The 19,994-nt window shown below is 64.5% G+C and overlaps 4 protein-coding genes across 4 annotated transcripts in view; 2 read left to right on the top strand and 2 right to left on the bottom strand.

The window, feature by feature from the left end:
* CHLRE_11g476376v5 (uncharacterized protein) overlaps positions 1–3,382 on the top strand; it is a 12,698-nt gene extending 9,316 nt beyond the window's left edge. The window contains exons 19-24 of the mRNA XM_043067634.1: positions 80–145; positions 614–737; positions 1,105–1,403; positions 1,735–1,842; positions 2,227–2,346; positions 2,583–3,382. Of these exons, the coding sequence (XP_042919639.1) occupies positions 80–145; positions 614–737; positions 1,105–1,403; positions 1,735–1,842; positions 2,227–2,346; positions 2,583–2,810 (945 nt within the window). The 3' untranslated portion in view covers positions 2,811–3,382. The remainder of the gene's footprint in view (positions 1–79; positions 146–613; positions 738–1,104; positions 1,404–1,734; positions 1,843–2,226; positions 2,347–2,582) is intronic.
* A 63-nt stretch (positions 3,383–3,445) lies between these two features.
* On the bottom strand, positions 3,446–9,554 carry CHLRE_11g476400v5 (uncharacterized protein). The gene is made up of 7 exons (XM_001697298.2): positions 9,373–9,554; positions 8,655–9,189; positions 8,067–8,461; positions 5,380–5,533; positions 4,767–4,870; positions 4,408–4,523; positions 3,446–4,070 (listed from the first exon to the last, which is right to left on the bottom strand). Exons 1-7 carry the CDS (start codon positions 9,445–9,447, stop codon positions 3,935–3,937), a joined length of 1,515 nt encoding a protein of 504 aa, XP_001697350.2. The 5' UTR covers positions 9,448–9,554; the 3' UTR covers positions 3,446–3,934.
* Positions 9,555–9,664: 110 nt separating this feature from the next.
* Positions 9,665–15,836, top strand: CHLRE_11g476450v5 (uncharacterized protein). The gene is made up of 10 exons (XM_043067635.1): positions 9,665–9,836; positions 10,018–10,137; positions 10,802–11,147; positions 11,233–11,282; positions 11,750–12,644; positions 12,930–13,207; positions 13,390–13,929; positions 14,208–14,347; positions 14,569–14,683; positions 15,045–15,836. Exons 1-10 carry the CDS (start codon positions 9,783–9,785, stop codon positions 15,252–15,254), a joined length of 2,748 nt encoding a protein of 915 aa, XP_042919640.1. The 5' UTR covers positions 9,665–9,782; the 3' UTR covers positions 15,255–15,836.
* A 2-nt stretch (positions 15,837–15,838) lies between these two features.
* CHLRE_11g476500v5 (uncharacterized protein) overlaps positions 15,839–19,994 on the bottom strand; it is an 8,706-nt gene continuing 4,550 nt past the window's right edge. Inside the window, exons 9-15 of the mRNA XM_043067636.1 lie at positions 19,724–19,978; positions 19,312–19,417; positions 18,708–18,883; positions 18,059–18,238; positions 17,531–17,825; positions 17,140–17,195; positions 15,839–16,936 (exon numbers count right to left, since the gene is read on the bottom strand). Of these exons, the coding sequence (XP_042919641.1) occupies positions 16,807–16,936; positions 17,140–17,195; positions 17,531–17,825; positions 18,059–18,238; positions 18,708–18,883; positions 19,312–19,417; positions 19,724–19,978 (1,198 nt within the window). The 3' untranslated portion in view covers positions 15,839–16,806. The remainder of the gene's footprint in view (positions 16,937–17,139; positions 17,196–17,530; positions 17,826–18,058; positions 18,239–18,707; positions 18,884–19,311; positions 19,418–19,723; positions 19,979–19,994) is intronic.

Consider the following 19,994-nt stretch of genomic DNA (forward strand, 5'->3'; position numbering starts at 1 on the left):
CTCGTTCAGTCTGGGCTGGTTTTGGTTTAGTTTGGGCTGGTATTTACAACCCCCTCCCCCCCTACGCACACACCTCCAGGTCCACCACGCTACCGACCTCAGCCACTACACCGACTTTGACGAGCTGGCGCCCTTCACCTCCAAGGTGCGTGGGCGGGGATTGCATGCATGATTACGGTAGCTAAGGGAATGATCGACGGTAGGCAATCGTGGGGGCACAGGGCAGCACAAGGGGGAGTGAAGGTGAGAGGGACGGGGCGGAACAAAACAAACCAACCGTGAACCTGCCCACGCCCACGCCACTGCAGCACCATCTTCCATGTAGTCGTGCCCGGAACTCCCCCTGCCCTCCCTCTCCCCCCTCTAATCTCTTCCTCCCCCCCTGACTCCTCCTCCCTCCTCTCCTCCCTCCCCTCCCTGCCCCCTTCCCCCCTGCCCCTCCTCCCCTCTCCCCCTCCTGCCCATCCCTCCGCCCTCCCCCTCCTCCCCCTCCCTCTCCGCCCTCCTCCTCCCCGCCCTCCCCCTCCCTCCTCCGCCCTCCCCCTCCCTCTCCGCCCTCCTCCTCCCCCTCCCCCTCCTCCTCCTCCTCCTCCTCCTCCTCCGCCCCGCACAGGTGCCCCTGGAGTATCGGCTGTTGGGCTACGCGCCCGAGCCGCTGCCCGGCCTCACGCCCTACCTGCCGCCGCTGGCCGACCAGCCGCTGCTGGAGGGGGCCGTGGAGGAGGTGGCGGCGGCGGGTGAGCAGCTTTTTGGGGGGGGAGGGGGAGGGGAAGGGGAATGGGAAGGGGAAGGGGGTGGAAGGGGAGGAGGCGAAGGGTTGTAAATACCAGCCCAAACTGAACGAAAACCAGGGGAAGGGGAAGGGGGCGGGGAGAAGGGAAGTGGAAGGCGAAGGGGGAAGGGGAAGGCGAAGGGGAAGGGGAAGGGGGAAGGGGAAGGGGGAAGGGGAAGGGGCGGCTAAGGCGCCTGGAAGCCGGTTGCAAACAACGGGAACAACGTTCCCCACCATTCTCTCACTCCGCTCACATTTTCCGTGCCCAACGACCCTACCTAGCTGCCCACCCTCACCCATCCACCCGCCATACACATGTGCCACACACGCAGGCGAGCGGCTGGTGCCGTCTGGTCTGGTGCCACCCCTGTCCGACTACCCGACCATGCCGGACGCGTGCAAGAACATGCCGTACATAACCCTGGAGATCGGAAACCGGTACGGTGATGACCGGGTGTACGGCGCCCCGGATCCGTCGTACAGCCCGTACGGCAGCCTGGACGTGGACTACGCCGTACAGCCGCGGCAGTACGACGTGTACGACAGCGCCCGCCACGAGGCGGTGGCGAGCGGCGGCGTGCGGTCGCTGCGGGGCGGGCCGGGCCTGTCTGACAGCTGGCTGGTCCGACAGGTGGGAGGGAGGGGAGGGAGGAGAGAGGGGAGCGGTGGGGGGCAGGAAGAGAGGGGAGGGGCGGAGCAAGGGGGTGGTTTTCAGCATTCGCAGTAAGGACAACCGAACGTGCTGGCCCTCCGGGAGGACGCTGCCCGAGATCACACACAGACTCCCTCCGTTCTCAACAATGAACATTGCTGTCACCCACCCACCCCACCCACGGTCGTCTGCAGTCTTCAGTGCATCCTGTACCGCTTTTCCAAACATACTTGCAACCCCACCCACCCGCTCCGACACGCCCCCCCCCCCAACCCCACCCAAACCCCACCCCCCGCCCCCACACACACAGGACACGTGGGCAGTGCAGCTGGGTGCCGAGGTGGTGCCTGCGCTCATGTCGGGGCCGGGGGCGGGCGAGCTGCCCGAGGACCGGCCCGAGGACGGAGACAAGCCCAAGGTGCCGGACAGGGCGGGGCGGAGGGATGGGGGGGGTTGCAAGGATGTTTGGAGAAGCGGTACCGGAGGTGGGGGGGAGGGATGGGTTTGGGGTATGGGTGGGTGGGATTGGGTGGTGTTACATGCCTGAGCCCAACGCATAGTGAGTGGGGATGTGTGGGGGGCAGGCAGGAGGCGGATGCGGGGTGCCTCAAGGGAGGGCAAGGGAGTGCCGCTAAGCGGAGCCGTGCTGCGGCCGCTCCACCTGGTCATGCCGAGAACCCCACCCTCTGCTTTTACAACTATCTGTGCAAACCCCTCCTTTACCGCTACAACTCCATTTCTATACCAAATACGAATGTAACCCACCCCTAAACCTCCCCCCCCCACACACACACACACGCAGATCTGCCCGGCCGTGCCCACTGACGAGCAGCTGGCCAAGTACCTACCCACCTCCAGTCGGGCGCAGGAGCTGCCGCCGCCGCCCGGCACAGCCGCGTCAGCCGCCACCACACACACACAGGTGCGGGGGAACGGGGATTGTAAATACCATCCCAAACTAAACCGAACCCAAAGTAAAAGAGCGAGGAGAGATGGCGTGGCCTGGCGGGGCCCGGGGCCTCTGCTTGCCGAGTAGGGTCGCGCGGACTGGGGCCCGGAGCGGCGCCGGGTGCGCATTGTGTTTTTGCGCGTACGGCACGTTTTCCACTCCTCCCAAAACCGCCTCCTAATCACTCCTGCCTGCTCCGCACGCCACAGCTGGACGCAACCACCACCCCTCGCGGCGACCCCTCCGCCTCCCCCTCCTCGCCCTCCACCTCCTCCGCGGCGCCCACCGCCTATCGGCTGGTCCGCGACCGCCACGTGTCAGACCTGGAGGCGGCCAAGGCGGCGGCGGCGGCGGCGGCGCTGCAGGCGTGGGAGCGGCGGCTGGAGGACTACAACGCGCTGCTGCGGCGGCCCTGTCAATTCGCTCTGCACCTGTAGCCGGGGCGCGGCGCCTTCTGTGGTTGGGTGCGCTACACCTGGCTTTCTCGGCTTCGCGTTGTGACTGTTACAAGCGTCGTCGATACGGCATCTGTAGCGGGGCGCTGTAGGGCTGTGTGTGGGAACGTTGTGGTGGTGGTGGGAGGCAGGGGGGTTCGGGGAAGGAGGCTGTGGGGCGTGGAAGGTGTGAGTGTGGTGATGTGAGGATGAGAGAAGGAGGAGGGAAGGGAACACGCCGCACGCGCGCACGTGTGTACCGTATGTGTGCGAGCACGAAGAGGCCACCGCACCAGAGACGGCGGCGTGTGGTCACGGCCTCTCACGGCCGCGGGGTTTGGGGTGGTCGGCCCCGGCAGCGTGCTGACATGCTGACGTGGGTCATAGGACGCCAGATACTGCGTGTCCAGCAAATTCGGCAAGAGGAAAGGGCTGCGGGTCGGTGTGCGGTTCCGTTGGGCTGTCGCGTCATCAGGGTCAACGCCTCAACGGACCGCTAGCTTGGCCGCCTTGGCGGCCATGCTGGTCAGCGGATGGCTAACACGTGAGACTTGCACATGTAACTGTACGACGGCTGGTAGGCGGATGGCCAAGTCCGTGCGTGTGTACGGTATGCGCCATTGCGGCAGCTGAGGGCCCTACGCAAGAGGTTACAGTTCGACTTCGTTTGTTCGTCCTGCTTTGTTTTCATAAGCTCGTCCAGCCAGTGAAAGGCGGTACAGAGGAGTGTGAGCCTGCCGCCGCCACCCGAGCAGCTCGACAGTTGGACTGCTTGCATGTACGTCTGTACGACAGCGATGCGACATCACAAAGCAGGGGCGAAGCCGGGAGGCACGGCACGGCGTCTGTGCTCCAGCGTGTATTGCCACTATTGGCGGTCTTTCCACATCCCGCTGCGTTGCATAAACAGTAAATCACCTTATGACCGCAGCCGGAGTGTTCGAGTACCTCAAGCCATGAGCACCCCTGGTCATACTGGGGAGCATTCCTTCTCCACTCGGGCCCTACCGGCTTTAGCATTGAAATGCGTAGATGCGAATGGGCACCAGCAGCTGGAGGTTAAGTTCACAACCCACACAGCTCTACACAAACGAAGTCCAGCACTGACCATCTCCACCTCCACGGCTCTATTTGCCCTTGGCAGCCCGCCCCTTGCCAGCAGGCTTGCTACTGCCGACTGCCTTGGCCTTGCTACTGCTACTGCCGCCGCCTGCTGTCCGGGGCGGCGGGGGGATGCGCCACATGTACCAGGAGCCCACAGACCTGTGCGCATGTGTAATTGTGTGTGTGTGTGTGTGTGTGTGTGTCTGTGTCTGTGTCTGTGTCTGTGTGTGTGCGTGTCTGTGTGTGCATGATAGTTCAGTGGATACGGTACGGTATGGAGACAGCGCGCTTCAAACGGCGGGTGGTATCGCTGCACAATACGGGACTTCGCCAACCTGCCCCTCACCCTGTCCCATCGCTCCCAGCCCAGCCGCAACCCCGATGGCCCTGCCTCACCCGCCATCCCCCCCTGCATCTGCCCCCGCACACTCACACACACCTGTGCGACACCTCCCCCCCCCCACACACCCACACACACACATACACACACACGCACCTGTACGGCGCCCAGCCCGCCGTGATCTCCTCCACCTGCCGTACATCCGGCAGCTGCCGCAGTCCGTACAGCAGCTGCAGCCCCCGCCGTACACCCAGGTCGCCGGTGGGCAGCACCTGTGCGGGCATGTGTGTGCATGTGTGTGTGTGTGTGTGTGTGTGTGTGTGTGTGTGTGTGTGTGTGTGTGTGTGTGTGTGTTGTACCCAAGAGGGACTGCACCCCCTGCTCCCTCCCCAAATCCCCCACCCTTCAACACCACGCCCCTCCTCCCTCCTTCCCAAATCTCCCCCATCCACGCCCACCCACACCTGCACCCCACCACACTCCCCCTCTCACACACACAACCCATGCAAACCCACGTCCGGCAGCCCCAGGTGCATCATGGCGATCATGTGCACCGTCCACTCGCCGATGCCGCGCAGGGGCGTCAGCTGGGCCACCAGAGCGTCCACGTCGGTCAGGGCTGCAGCAGTAGCAGTGGCAGCAGCAGTAGCAGGCGGGGGCAGTAGCAGTGGCAGCAGTGGCAGCAGTGGCAGCAATAGTAGCAGGCGGGGGCAGTAAAGCAGTGGCAACAGTGGCAGCAGTAGCAGCAGGCGGGGGCAGTAGCAGTGGCAGCAGTAGCAGGTGGGGGCAGTAGCAGGTGGGGGCAGCCGGGATTACACACAGCAGTTGCATGAACAGTGTAGCTGTCGGGCATCCTCTCTGGCTGCTCTCAACAACGCGTATTACTGTACCGGGCTACGCCTCCACTTCTTATATTATCCTCCTGTCTCTGGTTGCTCTTGGCAACGGTGCAAACCTCCTGCCCCCTTTCCCCGCTCCCACCTCCCCTTGAGGTTTGGCCACTCCTTCTGCCACATGAACGGCTACCCCCCTTCGCGCCCTACGGGTTCTGGGTTGACACACACTTGACAGTGGACCGCATTGAACTACCCCTGTCCCCCCCCGCCGCCTCCCCTCCTGTTGGCTCACCCTCCAGCTCCTGCTCCCAGCCCGGCCGCCCGCTAAAGGCCTGCGCCAGCCCCACCAGGTACTCCAGCTTGCGGCCGCTCAACCCCGCGCCGCGCAGGGCCTCGGGCGGCGCCGCCAGGATGTGGGCGGGCGTCAGCGCGGCCGTGCTGCCCACCTACACGTGTGTGTGTGATGATGAGTAGATTGTGTTAGGGAGCGCAAGGGGAAAGCAAACAAGCGTTTTTATATGTGTGTATTCATGACCCTCTCCCTATAGGCGACTCGGGCCAAATGACACGGAGCGGCGGCTAACGGGCATCCCCTCCTCAATGCTGGCTGGGCCGCCGGTGGTGGGCGGCTTCGGAATGCTGCCGCTCCGAGCGCACCTACGGGGCCTTGAGGCCTTGTGGGCGGCCCGACTCGTCCAGGCAGAAGCTGCCGCGCCCACGGAGCAACACCACCCCTTGCACCGCGTTGTGGCCCTCAGCCTACAACGGCACCATCCCTCGCTGCGCCCATGGACCATGCTCACAGCCCGCCCTGACGTCCGACCCATGGGATGCCAGTTGCCGGGCGACTTGCAGCGCATCTATGAGGCTTTGGGCCATCTCCCGCCTGTGAGAGCGGTGAGGACGCCGCCACCAGCGCCAGGCGACTGGTGCTGGGCAGCACCTTTGTGGGGCAATCCGCTCCTGCCTGAGGGTGACCACACCCGACGGCCTGGCCTTGAGGCGCACCATACACGCCTCGCAGCGTGTCGCCACCTGCGCACCGTAGGTGACCTGGTGCAAGCACTGACAGCGGCGGCAGCATGGCGGGCAACACGGCCAGTGGGAGCGACTGGGGGTGTGGCATGGGAGGAATGGGTGCGGCAGCACCTTGACCCAGAGACGCAGCTACGCGAGCAGCCGGCACTCGAGGGCCTGAATAGCCTTGCAGCAGACATACCAGAGACCTGGCTGGCAGCAGCACGTGCAGTGCAGGAACGGCTCCAGGCTGGGTTGGGCCCCGCCCCGCCCTCGGAATCGGCAGTGGTTCGGCTGATCATGCCTTGCCTTGGCTGGAGGATGCCTGGCATGCAGCAACCCCTGGCGCTGGAGAAGCTGTCTGTACGTGTTGCTACCGTCATGCAGCTGGGAGACGTCGGGGTAGCCCGCAGTCAACTGCACACGGCATATGCAGCTGAGGCGCGCGAGACACCACCAGCAGCCCCCCCCCCCACAACGCTGGATTCCCCCCTTCGACCGGCTCTGGCGGATACGCTGGGAGAATGCCCACAAGGAGACACCTTGGCGGGTGTCAATCGACGGCATTGGCATTGCCGGTAACACGCATCTCACACATGCACCTGGTCCGGTGCCGTGTGGATGCGGTGTGACGCCAACCCACAGCCCCAGGCTACACGCGTTTTGGCAGTGCGCAGTAGCTCAGGCGGTTGTACAGCAGCTCGCAGCGCAGCTTGCGGCCCCGCCCACCAGGGAGCAGGTGTGGTTGTTTGAGGCCCCGGCTGGCGTGCAACAAGCAGTGTGGGATGTAGTGGCTATGGCGGCGTTAGCGGCTATGGAGAGGGGGCGGTGCGCGCTGTATGCCGCAAGGCGCCGTGGCCTAGCCAACGCTGCCACAGCACCACTGCCGCAACAACCTCTACAGCAGGGCCAGTTACCGCAGCAGCAGCCGCAGCAGCAGCCGCAGCAACAGCCGCAGCAGCAGCAGCAACAACAGGCTCAAATACAGACGGACACCCAACAAGCGATTGACACGGCAGTGATCGACTTGTGGGGTCGCTTAAAAGCATTCACAGCACTGGGAAAGCCGCGGAAGGGCTGGGATCAAGTGGGTGCGCAGCATCCCTTCCTGAGAGTAGTAAACGGCCAGTTGCGCTGTCACACAGGTATGAACGCGGGACAACCCGCTCAGGCCATCACGGACAGTGACGAGGACTAAGCACGGTTCCGCAGGTGCATGAGGGTGGGCTAGAGAGGGTCAGGTTTTCTGTTTATGTTTGTAGTTGGGCTGCGGGGCTTCGCCAGGGCCAGCGATGCAGGGTGTGGTTTCCGCCAGAGAGCGGCCCCTGCTGGTCCTTTTGAGGGGGCTTGGTTAGCTTGCTTTATGCGCCCTAAGCGCCTTGCCTTCCCTCTGTTGTGGCTAGGGGTGCTGTTTGTGGCAGGGCGGCCTTGTGTGTGTTTCTGGCCTTGGTGGGCGGTGTTTTCCTGGCGTGTGTTTTGGTCTGGTGTGTACGTGTGGTGTGGTGTGAAGGAGGCAGTTGTGTCTGCCCCTCTGAGGCTGCGCCCTAGCCTGCTGGCTGTTGTGCTTTCTTTTGGTGGAGAAGGCGTGAGCCTTGTGTCTCCGTGTCTCTTTTGTCTTGACCAGGACTGGGGCCTTATCCCCTGCTGTGTCAGGCGTGCCTAGGGGTGAGCGTGTGGAACGCGCTCACCCAACACTAGGGCTTGTCAGCCCTAGTCATCAGTGGCTTCGCCACTACCAAGTGTAATTATTACCCTCTCCCTCTCCCTCTCCCTCTCCCTCTCCCTCTCCCTCTCCCTCTCCCTCTCCCTCTCCCTCTCCCTCTCCCTCTCCCTCTCCCTCTCCCTCTCCCTCTCCCTCTCCCTCTCCCTCTCCCTCTCCCTCTCCCTCTCCCTCTCCCAAATACACACACGCACATACTTACACACACGTACGGACACACACACGAACCCCAACACACGCACCTGGCAAACGCCAAGCACTCGGCCCCAGATGGTGCTGGCGGCCTTGGTGGCCAGCTGCTGATACGCCACGGAGCGTGCCAGAGCAGAAAACACACCGCCAGCCCCCGAAGCCCCCATCGATCCCCCCGCCGTCCCGCCCGCCGCCGGGTCCCAGTCGTCGTCTATAGCAGGTGCTGCTACTGCTGCTGCTATTGTGGTGGTAGCTGTAGGAGTCCCTTGCGCGGCAGTAGCAGCAGCAGTGGCAGCGCCAGCTGTAGCACCCGCCGCAGCTGGCCCGCCCTCGCCCTCGCCCTCGCACGCCGCCGCAGCCGGCGCTGCGCCGCTGCCTCCGGCATTGAAGCGGACAGCAATGAGCGGCCGCGGCAGGCCGTGGACGTCGATGAGCCCATGCAGACCTGTACGAACAAGCAAACAAACCCAACCGCCACAAATGTTCTTACATCACATAAACTCCTGACGCCGCAGCCCATGCTCCCATGGTGAAAACATATGCACGCAGCCGCAGAGCCAAAACAGCATCGTGACTATACTGCAAGACAGCAGGAAGATGAAAGGCCGATGAAAGGTAGAAGGCGAAGGGCCACTCACGTGGGTCGACCCGCCGCAGGTGCGCCACCGCCGCCTCCAGGTCTGACACACTGCGCAGAGCCGGGGACGGGGCTGTAGCAGCCGCCGCCGCCACCACCCCTGACGCCCCTGCTCCTGCTACTGCCGTCCCTCCTGCTACTGCTGCTTCTGCTGCCGCTGCTCCTGCCGGTGTCGTGGCTGACACGCCTGCTACTGCCTCTGCCGCCTCGAGGCGCGGGCGCTTCGGCGGCCGCCCCCGCCGCGGCCTTCCTGCTCCTGCTACTGCCTGCTCTGCTGTGGTCGTCACCGGGGGGGTCGTGGCCGCTCCCGCTGTGGCGCGTGGCGGCGCCGCCGGCACTGGGGTGGCGGGGAGCAGCGGGCCCGCCTCAGCAGCTGCAGCAGCAGTGGTGGTTGTGGTGGTCGTGGTGGTGGTGCCAGGGGTGCTGAGGCCTGCGATGCGTTTGGAGCGGCGGGCGGCGGCCGCCGCCGCTGGGGGCGTGGCGACTGCCAGCGTCTGTCCGCTACTGCCGCCAGCGGCAGTAGCAGCTGGCCCGTCCTGCAGGAGCAAGTTATACAGGGCCACAGGGCCTGTGAGGCTCCAACGGTTTTTGGGGCCCAGTGCTGACCGGCCCCTAGCAAAACACGCTGGCCCGGCCTTGCAGGGCATCCCCTTGCGCTATTCTGGCAGCCGTAAGTACAATGCCCGACACAACCTGCGATAAGCAGCGGGCTCGCGCACCTCAGGCGACGCACACGCAAATCCAACTGCCGCGCCCGCTGCTGCGACGCCCTGTTTTAACGCGACCTCTAGCATAGTCCTGGCGCCTGGGGTCAAGCTTGCAGAACGCGGGACGGCGGTAATGCCGCGCGAAGCTTGAAGGCGAACGCCCGAAAGCAGTTTCAGTGGAACCGTTGCGAAAGGCCGCATGAAATGAGGGGTATCAGATGCTTTGCAGTAGTAATATTGATTATCTCTTGTTTCCGGCATACAATCTTTGCGCTGCATGGCAAATTCGCGACTTCCCACGGTGCATCGCACGCGAGGCCATTTCATCGCAGCCCTAATATGCAGAGAGACACGATGCTGCATTATGCAGCGAAATACTGTTATTGAGCACCCAATTCAATAGTTAACCGAGTGGTGGCGCAATGTCGACGTGCGGCGGGCGGGGCACAACGCCGAGCGTGCGCTGGGACCCCGAGGTATTTACCTAAGCGCAATCCCGCACAACAGAAACAAACCAGCCCGCAATTTGCGCTCGCAGTCGAAGTCGCCCATACATTGCCCCGCCCCTCCACCTCATCTCACCACACCTCTTCCCACCTCCCTCCCACCTCTGTCCCCATCTCTCTCCCACCTCTGTCCCCCCTTCACCCCCAACAGGTCGCCGCCTACTTCTCTGCCTGCTTCGGCCCCTCGCGGCTGGCAGCCATGTCGGCGGCCCTGGCGCGGCCCAGTCTCACGCCCAGCCTGAGAGTCAACACGCTGCGGGCGCGGCCGCAGGTGTGCGGCGGAGGCGGAGGGGGTTCCATGCATAATTATTTGTCTCGAGGAAATGTTGACAAGTCGGGAGGAGGGGGGGTCTCTCGGGCCAAGACATTGCGCGTCTCTGACGCCAGCCATCGTCTGCGGACGAGAGAAAATGAGTGGCGCTTGCGTTTGATGGGGATGTCGGCAGACCTCTGGCCTGTCGCGCCTTGTTGTGCGTGGGTGCTGCCGCCAAAAGACCTGAACGAGATGAGGGGTGTTACGTGGCGTTGGGGCTTTGGCGGGCTTCGGCTTGGCTTCGACTCATGCGCGTAACACTATGAGGGTCGGCAGCCAACCAGAGGGCGGGTGTTGTTTCTCTGGGTCGCAGATGGCCCTTCGCGGCGTGGGTACGGCGTGCCCCCGCTTGTCGGGATGTCCCTTCAACTGTAATCCGCATCCATAATTATTTCGAGGAAATGTGGGAGGAGGGGGAGGGGTTAGGTTCTTCCAGTTCCAAAGAGGAGCGGGGGATGGATGGTGAATGAACCTACAGGTATGGACGACGCCGTTTGTCGGCAGGCGCACAGCAGGCGCCGATGGAGGGCAGGGCTGTGGCAGGCAGCCGCGGTGTGCGGGCTGCAGCCGCTGCTCAAAAATAAAATGTTTTGCTTTAACGGCCGTTTTGCTGACTCTACAGGATGTGGTAAAGCGGCTGACGGAACTGCAACAGCAGCAGGAGGAGGAGGAGCGGCAGCAGCAGCGCCGCCGCCGCCTAGCGCAGCTCGCCGTGGCGCCGCCGGCTTCGGGGCTGGCAGTAGCAGGAGCAGCGGCAGTAGCAGTAGCAGTAGCAGGAGAGGCGGCTGGAAAAGGCGGCTGCGGCGGTGATGGTGATGGTGATGGTGACGATGGCGGCGGCGGCGGCGGCGGCGGCGGCGGCGGCGGCGGCGGCGGCTGGCGGCGGCCGGCGCCACGTCAGCACCGCGTGCTGGGGGATGCGGTGATGCTGTCGGGCCGCGGGCCGCGGGCGGTGTCGTATAGCGCAGGTGCGTGGGTGGGTGGGTGGGCGGGTTTCTTCAGCTCTCCTCCTGCTCTCTGACGCAACACACATGCACACTTGCGGCGGCACAGGCATGAAGGAGGCGGTGGTGAACCGCTTTGCGGCTGAGGCAGTGCTCAAGGTGGGTGCGGCGTGTGGGGGCAGGGTGTGGAGGGCAAGGGTTTGTGAGTGTGTGTGTGTTGGGGGTGGGGTATGTGCCCGAGCCCAATGAAATAAGTCCCGGGGGCGTGTGGGGCAGGGTGTGGGGCGCGTGTGCGTGGGGCCGAGTGGGCCGAGTGGGGCGCGGCGCGGTCTGGGTGCGGCGGGGTGGCTATGGCAGTTGGGGCCAAGAGCTAGCTCCTACGGAACAGGCAACACACGACCCGGACAGTTCACGTATGGCTCGTGCCGCCACGTGCGTGTACGGGTTGTGTGTGGCCGCCCGCCGGTCTGCGCCCGCAGCCTCTTGCTTTCCCCCACGCACGCACACGTACACACACTCACACACACGTACACACACTGGTAGGTATCCGGAAGTAACTCCGACGCCGTCGGGTCGGGCTTTTTTGTTGTTTTTTAACACACACACACACACACGCACACACGCAGGGTGCACACGTGTACGCCCCCGGCCTGCTGGCCGCTTCCCCCGGCATTGCGGAGGGGGAGCTGGTCGCCGTGAGCGCCGCCCTGGAGCGACCCGTGCCGCCACACCCCGGCAGCAGCAGCCGCAGCAGTAGCAGCAGCAGCAGCAGTAGCAGCACCAGCAGCAGCAGCAGCAGGAGTCCGAAGCAGCAGCAGCAGCAGCAGCAGCAGCAGCAGCAGCAGGCGGGCGGCAGTGGCAGTGGCACGGCGGCGCCGGCTGCTGCTGCTGCCGCTGGTACGGGCGTGGTGGTTGAGAGAGAAGACATGCAGGGGCAGGGGGTGCCGGCGGAGGAGGGGGAGGAGGAGGGGGGGCAGGGGGGGCAGGGGGAGGAGGAGGAGGGGGAGGACACAGACGCGCTAGCGGCGGTGGCGGATGCGGTGGAGGCTGGCCTGGACGCCGATGCAGTGCCTGCGGGTTGGAGCGGCAGTAGCAGTAGCAGCAGCGGCAGTGGCAGTGGCAGTAGCAGCTCCGTCAAGGGGAGAAAGGGGAAGGCACAGCCGCGGCGGCGGCGGCTGGTGGTGGGCATTGCGCGCGGCGCGGCAGTGGGCGGCGACGGGCGAGTGGAGCTGGCATGGGCCAAGCAGCTGCGGCAGCAGGGGCCCAAGGGCGGGAGCAGCGCTGCTGCTACTGCTGATGCTACTACAACAGAAGCTGCTGCTGCTATTGCCACGGACCGTGCTGCTACAGCCTCTGCCGACGCCGCCCCCACCGAAGACGGCAGTTGCTACAGCCTGCCTAGCGAGCGGCTGTACCTGGGGGTGGCGGTGGCGGCGGGCGGGCGGCGGGCGCTGTTCCGCAGTAGCCGGGGGCTTGTACTGCAGATGACGGACCGGCTGTACGACGTGCCCTCATGCAATGGTGCGTGCCGTACCGTACGGCGTGGCTTGGCGTGGCATTTTCCCACATTGGCCACGCTTCAAGGCTTTTGCCGATGCCATTTGGAACCCGTGGTACTTACACTGCCTTATCTATTCAGCCGAGTCCAGCTCGGCTTGGGTCAGGCATTGACCTTGCCCTTCAGCCCCCACGGCCCCATGGCCCCACACGCCTTGGAACCCCTCGCCCTCCCGCCTCCCGCCCCCTGCTGTCTACTTCGCTACACTTCTCTGAACCACCTTTGCAACCGCCATTCCCACCACACAGGCCTGCTGCGTGGTGAGGTGATGCTGCAGGCGCTGCCCTCCATTGTGGCAGTAGCAGCCCTCACCGGACAAGCCAGCGGACCACAGCAACAGCAGCAGCAGCAGCTACAGCCGGGGGAACAGCAGCAGCAGCAGCAGCAGCAGCAGCTACAGCTACTGCCGCGAGAGGCACGGGTGTTGGACATGTGTGCGGCGCCTGGCGGCAAGAGCACGGCACTGGCGGCGGCGGTGGCGGCGGTGGGCGGGCGGGTGGTTGCGTTGGACCGGACACACAACAAGGTGTGTGGCTGGGTGGTGTGGCGTGTTTGTGGCGTTGCTATATGTGGGTGGGTCCGTTACACACTCACATATGCTGTAGAGACCCACTATACAAGCGCCCTTGCCTTATATGTTACCCGCAGTACTTTACCAAATCAACAAAGCTCCATACATCGCGATCTCTTTTCTTCATGCCGGCGCAGATTCGCGAGATCACCTCGCTGGCCGCCGACCTTGGCGTGACCCCCTGGCTGGAGGCGTACAAGCACGACGCCACACAGGCTGTAGCAGGGCAGGAGGAGGCTGTAGCAGGGGGCCAGGAGAAGGCTGTAGCAGCCGACGAGGGGCCTGAGGCTGTAGCAGCAGCCAAGCCAGCGGCGTCAGGCGCAGGCGCCCAGCACCCACATACCAAATCCCAAAACACACAGCCGCTGCCACAGCCCCACTCCTCCCAAACGCCCGCCCCCGGAACGCCCGGCCCCGCCCCCGGCCCCGCCGCCGCCGCCGGCCCCGCCCCCGCCCCCGGCCCCGGCCCCGGCCCCACCCCCGCCCCCGCCCCCGGCACCGAGCCCCCCGAGTCAGAAGGGGCCGTGTCCGGCGGGTTCGTGCCGTGTCCGCCTCTGTGCCCTCCTCTGGGCCCCCCGCCCTACCCGGCCGGCTCCTTCCAGGCGGTGCTGCTGGACCCGCCCTGCTCCGCGCTGGGGCTGCGGCCGCGGCTGATGCACTCGTGGAGCCTGGCACAGGTGCAGTGCGTGGGGGCAGGGAGGCGGGTTTGTGTGTGTTATATGTACTTTGTGTGTGTGTGTGTGTGTGTGTGTGTTCAAGAACACAAGATTACGTTGTGTGTGTGCTGCTATGTGTATGTGTATGTCAGGCAAACATAGCACGCCCCACACCCTCCCTCACTCGCAACTAACGCCTCTACCTGTGCTCCGCTCGTTTTAGCTTGGTTTGATTCAGCTTGGCCTGAAATTTACAACCACCGCCCTCCCCCCACACCCTCACCCCCCTGCTGCTACAGCTCCGCGCCCTGGCTGCCTACCAGCGCTCCCTGCTGGTCACGGCTGTAGCAGCCCTGGCGCCCGGCGGTACACTGCTGTACTGCACGTGCACGATCAGCCCGCAGGAGAACGAGGCCAACGTGGCGTGGGCGCTGGACAGGTGGGTGTGCGTGTGTTTGAGGAAGGGGCGTGCGTGGTTGGGTTTTGGGAGGGGAGGCTGGGAAGGAGAAGGGGGAGGGAGGGACAGAAAGGTTTTACTCTGACATACGCTCTATAATGAAGACACACAAACCTCATTTTGTTGTTTGCACACAGTGACACACACACACACACACACACACACACGCACACACACACACGCCCCTTCCCCCACCCCTCCAGATACGCGGGCGCCCTCCAGCTGGAGCCCGCCGCGCCGCTGCTGGGGCTGCCGGGTCTGACGGGGGCGGACCCACACACCGGGGAGCGCTGGCTGAGCCCAAAGGAGGCAGACATGGTGGGTGGGGGGGGGGTGAGGGGAGGGGTTGTACCGTTGTAAGTACCTGCCCAAGCCAGAATGAACCAAATTCGGAAGAGCGAGGGGGTTGAGGAGGTGAGGGTGAGGGGGTGAGGGTGAGGGTGAGGGGGTGGGGTGGGGTTGCAAGGATTGGTACAGAGAAGGGTAGCGTGGTAGACAGCCGGTGGGTAGGGGGTGGGGTTTTGGTAGTGCGCCTGTAGAGGGGGTGCCGTGAGGGGGTTTGCGGGGGTGGTACTCGCACACCCGGAGGCACACACAACCACTGGTGACTCAGACGGTGCCAAAGTTATTTACTCAGACTTGACACCGCGTGTGTGTATGTCTTGCGTATTCTCTGCAGGTCCAGCGTTTTGATCCGGGGCTGCTGCTGCCAGGCCGGCGCATGGCACCGGAGGAGCAACTGCAGGCGCAGCAGGAGCAGGAGCAGCAGCAGGAGGGTGTGGGGGAAGGCGGGAGGAAGCGGGCGGGCGGAAGTGGCGAGACAGGCGGCGGGGAGGAGGGGGATGACGTGATGGGGTTCTTCATTGCACGATTCCGCAAGATGCGGTGAGGCTCATTTGCCTGCCTGTCGCGGCCTCAAGGGTGGCGGGCTCCAGGCTAGGCCGTGGGTTGCCTCCGTGACCATCGACGGGTTAACGTTGTGGATGCACGGCCGAGATTAGAGCGAGCGTCTGCGGCGAGGCACGCTGGATGGCGGCGTGCTGAATGGTGTTGGAGTGCTGGACCGGCGTTTGTGTGCGGTTGTATGGTGCAGGGGCGTCGTCGGAGCGCGCGTCAGGGTGGTGTGCGCCTTTGTGTGGCTGTGTACATGTGTGCCTGCGTACGGTGCCTGCATGTGTGGCTGTGTGGCTGCGTGCCGGCTCTCGTGATACGACCTCTACCCCATGCTCCCTGTATCAGGGGTTGGGAATTGGGATGACTCGCAAGTAATAAGCCCTGTTGGGCCGGCGCTTTTGGGGTCATTCTATAGTTCACGACACCGGCCTGGCGAGGGTGTGGCGGCCGCCTGATTGCGACACCATTGCGGGTTGCGCCTCGTGGGTCGTGACGTCGTGACGTTGGGTCAAAGCGGCCTGGCGGTTCGCTCACCTGCCCGTGCAACGGGCATTGTTGCATCAATCTCATTAATGGGTTTAAGGACATGCAATGTGTCCTTCCGAGTCGGCGCCTCATAGCCCGCCAGCTGTGCGACCCAAATTCTCCACACTTTGCCTCACCGCCCGCCGCCAAGCAAGGCGAGTTCGCCCCCACACGTGACTCACATGCGGCACCGACCAGCCAACACCCCGCCCCGCCCCGCCCTGCTGCACATGCATCGGGCAGCTGCTGGTCTCGCCCACACAAATCCCATCTTCGTTCAATCCTTCCAGCGCCGACGACCGAGTCACCGACACAATGCCCAGCCGCACCACACGCGGGGTGGGCACGGCACCCCGGCACGCACCGCACCCCCGTGTCTCAGCACTCAGCACCATCATCGCGCCCCTCAGGCTCCCGACCACGCAGGGCACATGCATGCATGCGCACGCGGCATGCCGGCAAGCGCACACTAGCCCCCATCACCCCATGTCGCTACATCACGGCGCACGCCGATTCCTTTCCACCGCCTTCGAGCCATTCGCATTGTCAGTTCGTCACGAATCATGATTACCGGCATTGGATCACGTGAAATGCCCTTCCCCGGCCCGTGCCCGTCCGAGCGGTGGATGCACCACTCCTGCTGCTGCATCCCGCGTGACCGCACGCAGCATCCCAACCCATCCTGCGACCTGCGACCTCCCTTCTCAACCTCCCGCCCCACCACCCATACACGCCGCGCCGGGCCTGCCTCCGTAAGATACAAGAGCACGACGTGGCCGAAACCCCCAAGCCGAAACCCCCTTGCCTTCTGCTTCCTGATGGGCCGTCTGCTACTTCCCGTCCGAATGCAACACACGCGCATCCGTGCCCATGCATGCAGGTACGTGCGCGTGGCGGTCCCCCCGGATTCCTGCCCCCACACCGTGCCCACATTCGCACCCGCACACACACGCAAGCACCCCTCCAGAATCCTGGCTCCCGTCCGTGTTCGTGTTCGTGCCTACGTGCCACTCCTCTGCCACTCAGGCGGTTGCGGGCTTTCCGTTAGAACCGTTAGAGCCGTTGCTGCTGGTGCTGCCGGGGCGGCGGTTGGTGAGCGCCACCATGGAGTTGAAGCTGTTGGTGCCGCTGAACAGCAACCGCCGCAACCACCTGCGGCAGTTGCAGTTTGAGCACGCACCCTGACATCATCAACCGAAGTTTGTCAAGACTTCGTTGCTAAACCACACACGCAACCCGTCCCAACTGAGACGCCCCAACATGCTGCACCCCTGCCTCCCCAGTCCCCACTGTCCCTCCGCACCTACCGACACCAGTGCCGCCCATCCCCTTTCCTCCCACCACAACCCCCGCACCTGTTCTCATTCAGCCGCAGCTCCATGCCTTCCTCCGTGTACACGAACCGCTGCGCCTGTGTGCGTTCGCGATTAGCGTTGTCAGTCACGGAGTGAGATGGGGGTGCGGGGCGCGGGTGCGGGAGCCACGCGGGAAGGTGGTTGGATTGGTTTGAGCACCTATCGAGCACCACCGCATTGCTTGTGCACCAGACATGTTAGCATATGCGTTCGCCTGCGTGTTTAATCGTTTAGAAAGTGCTTCGGTAACACGTGCGTATGTGTGTATGGGGTGTGGTATGGAGACAGTCCTGCAGCTCTGACAGCAGCATGCAACACACAGCCAGCAGCAGCATGCATGCACACGCAAGCGAGCGAGCGCTTCCCTCGGCCACATCCGCCCCATCCCCACCATGTGCTTCGCCCACGCCGCCACCGCCGCAAACACCGCCGCCAGAGCCGCCGCCACCGCCGCCGCCGGGCCCGGAGACACAGTGGTTGCGGCGGCGGCCGCCGCCGCCGAGGCCGGCGTGGGCGAAGCCCATAGCGCCGCCGCGCTGACGTCAGCCACTGCTACAGCCGCCGCCGCCAGGCCGGCTGCTGCAGCCACCGCCAGGCCGGCTGCTACAGCCGCTGCTGCCGCGAGCCGTCGGAAGTTGGCGAGGGCGCCGCTGCAGGCGCTGCATGACTTGACGTGGGAGTGATACCTGTATGTGTTAAAGAGCGAAAGGAAAACCCGTGTGTGTGTGCGTGGCGCGTGTGCATGCGAGGTGAGCAAGGCGTGCGCACGCACATGCACAAACGCATGCATGAACAATGCAACAACGCCCTACCGCGCGTGCGCAGCCCTGGTTCATTTCTTTCACACACACGCACACGTGCACACAAAGACACACACACACACACACGCCCCCCCCCCCACACCGTACATCCCACGCACCTGTCCAGCACCACCTCGCGGGGCAGCGGGTCCCGCCCTCCCGCCGCCGCCGCCGCCGCCGCCGCCGCCAGGTACGCCGCCTCGGCGCCTGCCGCCCAGGGCCGGGCGGCGGCGGGGCCGGCGTCTAGCCAGCGGCGGAAGGCCAGCACGAAGCGGTCCGCGGGGGCGGGCATCACATAACTGTGGATATGTAGGTGTGGGGGCGGGCATCACGTAACTGCGGATATGTAGGTGTGGGGGCGGGCATCACGTAACTGTGAATATGTAGGTGTGGGGGCGGGCATCACGTAACTGTGAATATGTAGGTGTGGGGGCGGGGGCCGGGGGAGGGGGTGGGGAGGGAGGTTGTAGGTACCAGCACAAACTACACCGAACCCAATGCAAACGAGGGGGATGGAACGTGTTAGGGTCAGCACGACGCATGTGGAGATTGCACGGCAGGGCACGGGAGTGTGTATGTGTGTGTGTGTGTGTGTGTGTGTGTGTGTGTGTGTGTGTGTGTGTGTGTGTGTGTGTGTTTGCGTATGTGTCATCGCGACAGGGTCGATCATGAGGATGATTATCGTCGTTTGGGGTAACGAGGGCACAGCAATACGCAACCAGGGCACACGCACTGGCACACCTCTGCACACCCGCCCACGTAACGCACCCGCGCCGCCAATCGCCACTGATGCGGTGCGGAGCCGCCGGCGCCGCCGCCACGGTTGCTGCATCCACCGTGCTACTGCCGCCGCTGCTACTGCCAGTTGCACTCCCCTGCTGCTGCAGGTCTGCCAGACGGGCTTGGAGCATGATCTGCTCTTGCTCACGCAGGAGATCAATGTCCTGTTGTGTATTTAGACAACAAGGAGCAAACGCCATCAAACATCACCGCCAGCTGTAATAGTTGGCAATGGTGCACGGCCTTGTACCCAACATGAGGATCCGAGGGTGCCAAAGAACGGCGAGGATAACCCCCCACCACTCCACCCACCTACGCATGCGTGTCCGCCCCCCCTTACGGGATTGGTTCAACGTTAACCCCCCCCCAACACCTGCTGTCTACTTCGCAACACTTCTCTGTACCAATCCCTGCAACCCCCCCCCCCCCTCCCACACAGTCTCCATTACACCCACCCAGCCTCAGCCCCCGCTCTCAACCCCTCTGCAACCCACCCACCCACCCACCCTCTTCCACCCACTTCCACCCTCTACCACCCACTTCCACCCCTTCCGCCCACCACCCATCCTCTTCCACCCCCACCCCCACGCACCTGGTCCAGCACGCCCATGCGCGGCAGGTGTTTGGCCCACCGCGGCTGCAGCCCCGCCCGCCAGCCCGTGGCGAAGTTGCGCGGCAGCCGGGCGACCATGCGCGACCTGCAGGCGTGCCCGTGCCCGTGTGTGTGAGTGTGTGTGTGTGTGTGTGTGTGTGTCGGGTCCCAAGGTCAATGACACTGCTGCTCACACCTTTCTCTTCCGCCATCTGCTCCCCCTCTTCCCTCCCGCGTGCCCCCGCTCATAAACACACATAGACAACACACACACACACACACACACACACACACACACACACACACACACACACACACACACACACACACGCGCGCGCGCGCGCGCGTTGTCGTTGCCCTCTTCACCCCACCCACCCACCCAAAACACACACACGCTCACGCTCGCCCCCACCTGCCCCTCCCCAGCGGCACGCAGTACAGCACCAGCCCCGCCTCGCCGCGGCCCGGCAGCGCGAACCGCATCGACACCAGGCAGGGCGCGCGGAAGACCAGATGCGACCAGGCGCCGGCGGAGAAGGAGGCGGCGGGAGCAGCGGGAGAGGAGGAGGTGGCGGCAGCGGGAGCAGCGGGAGAGGAGGTGGTGTATGTGGTGGCAGCGGGGGAGGAGGAGGAGGTGGTGGTGGTGGTGGTGCTGTTTCCGTTGTCGCTGGTCCCGGGGGTAG

Source organism: Chlamydomonas reinhardtii, chromosome 11 (genome assembly GCF_000002595.2).
Source record: "Chlamydomonas reinhardtii strain CC-503 cw92 mt+ chromosome 11, whole genome shotgun sequence".
Classification (NCBI taxonomy): Eukaryota; Viridiplantae; Chlorophyta; class Chlorophyceae; order Chlamydomonadales; family Chlamydomonadaceae; genus Chlamydomonas; species Chlamydomonas reinhardtii.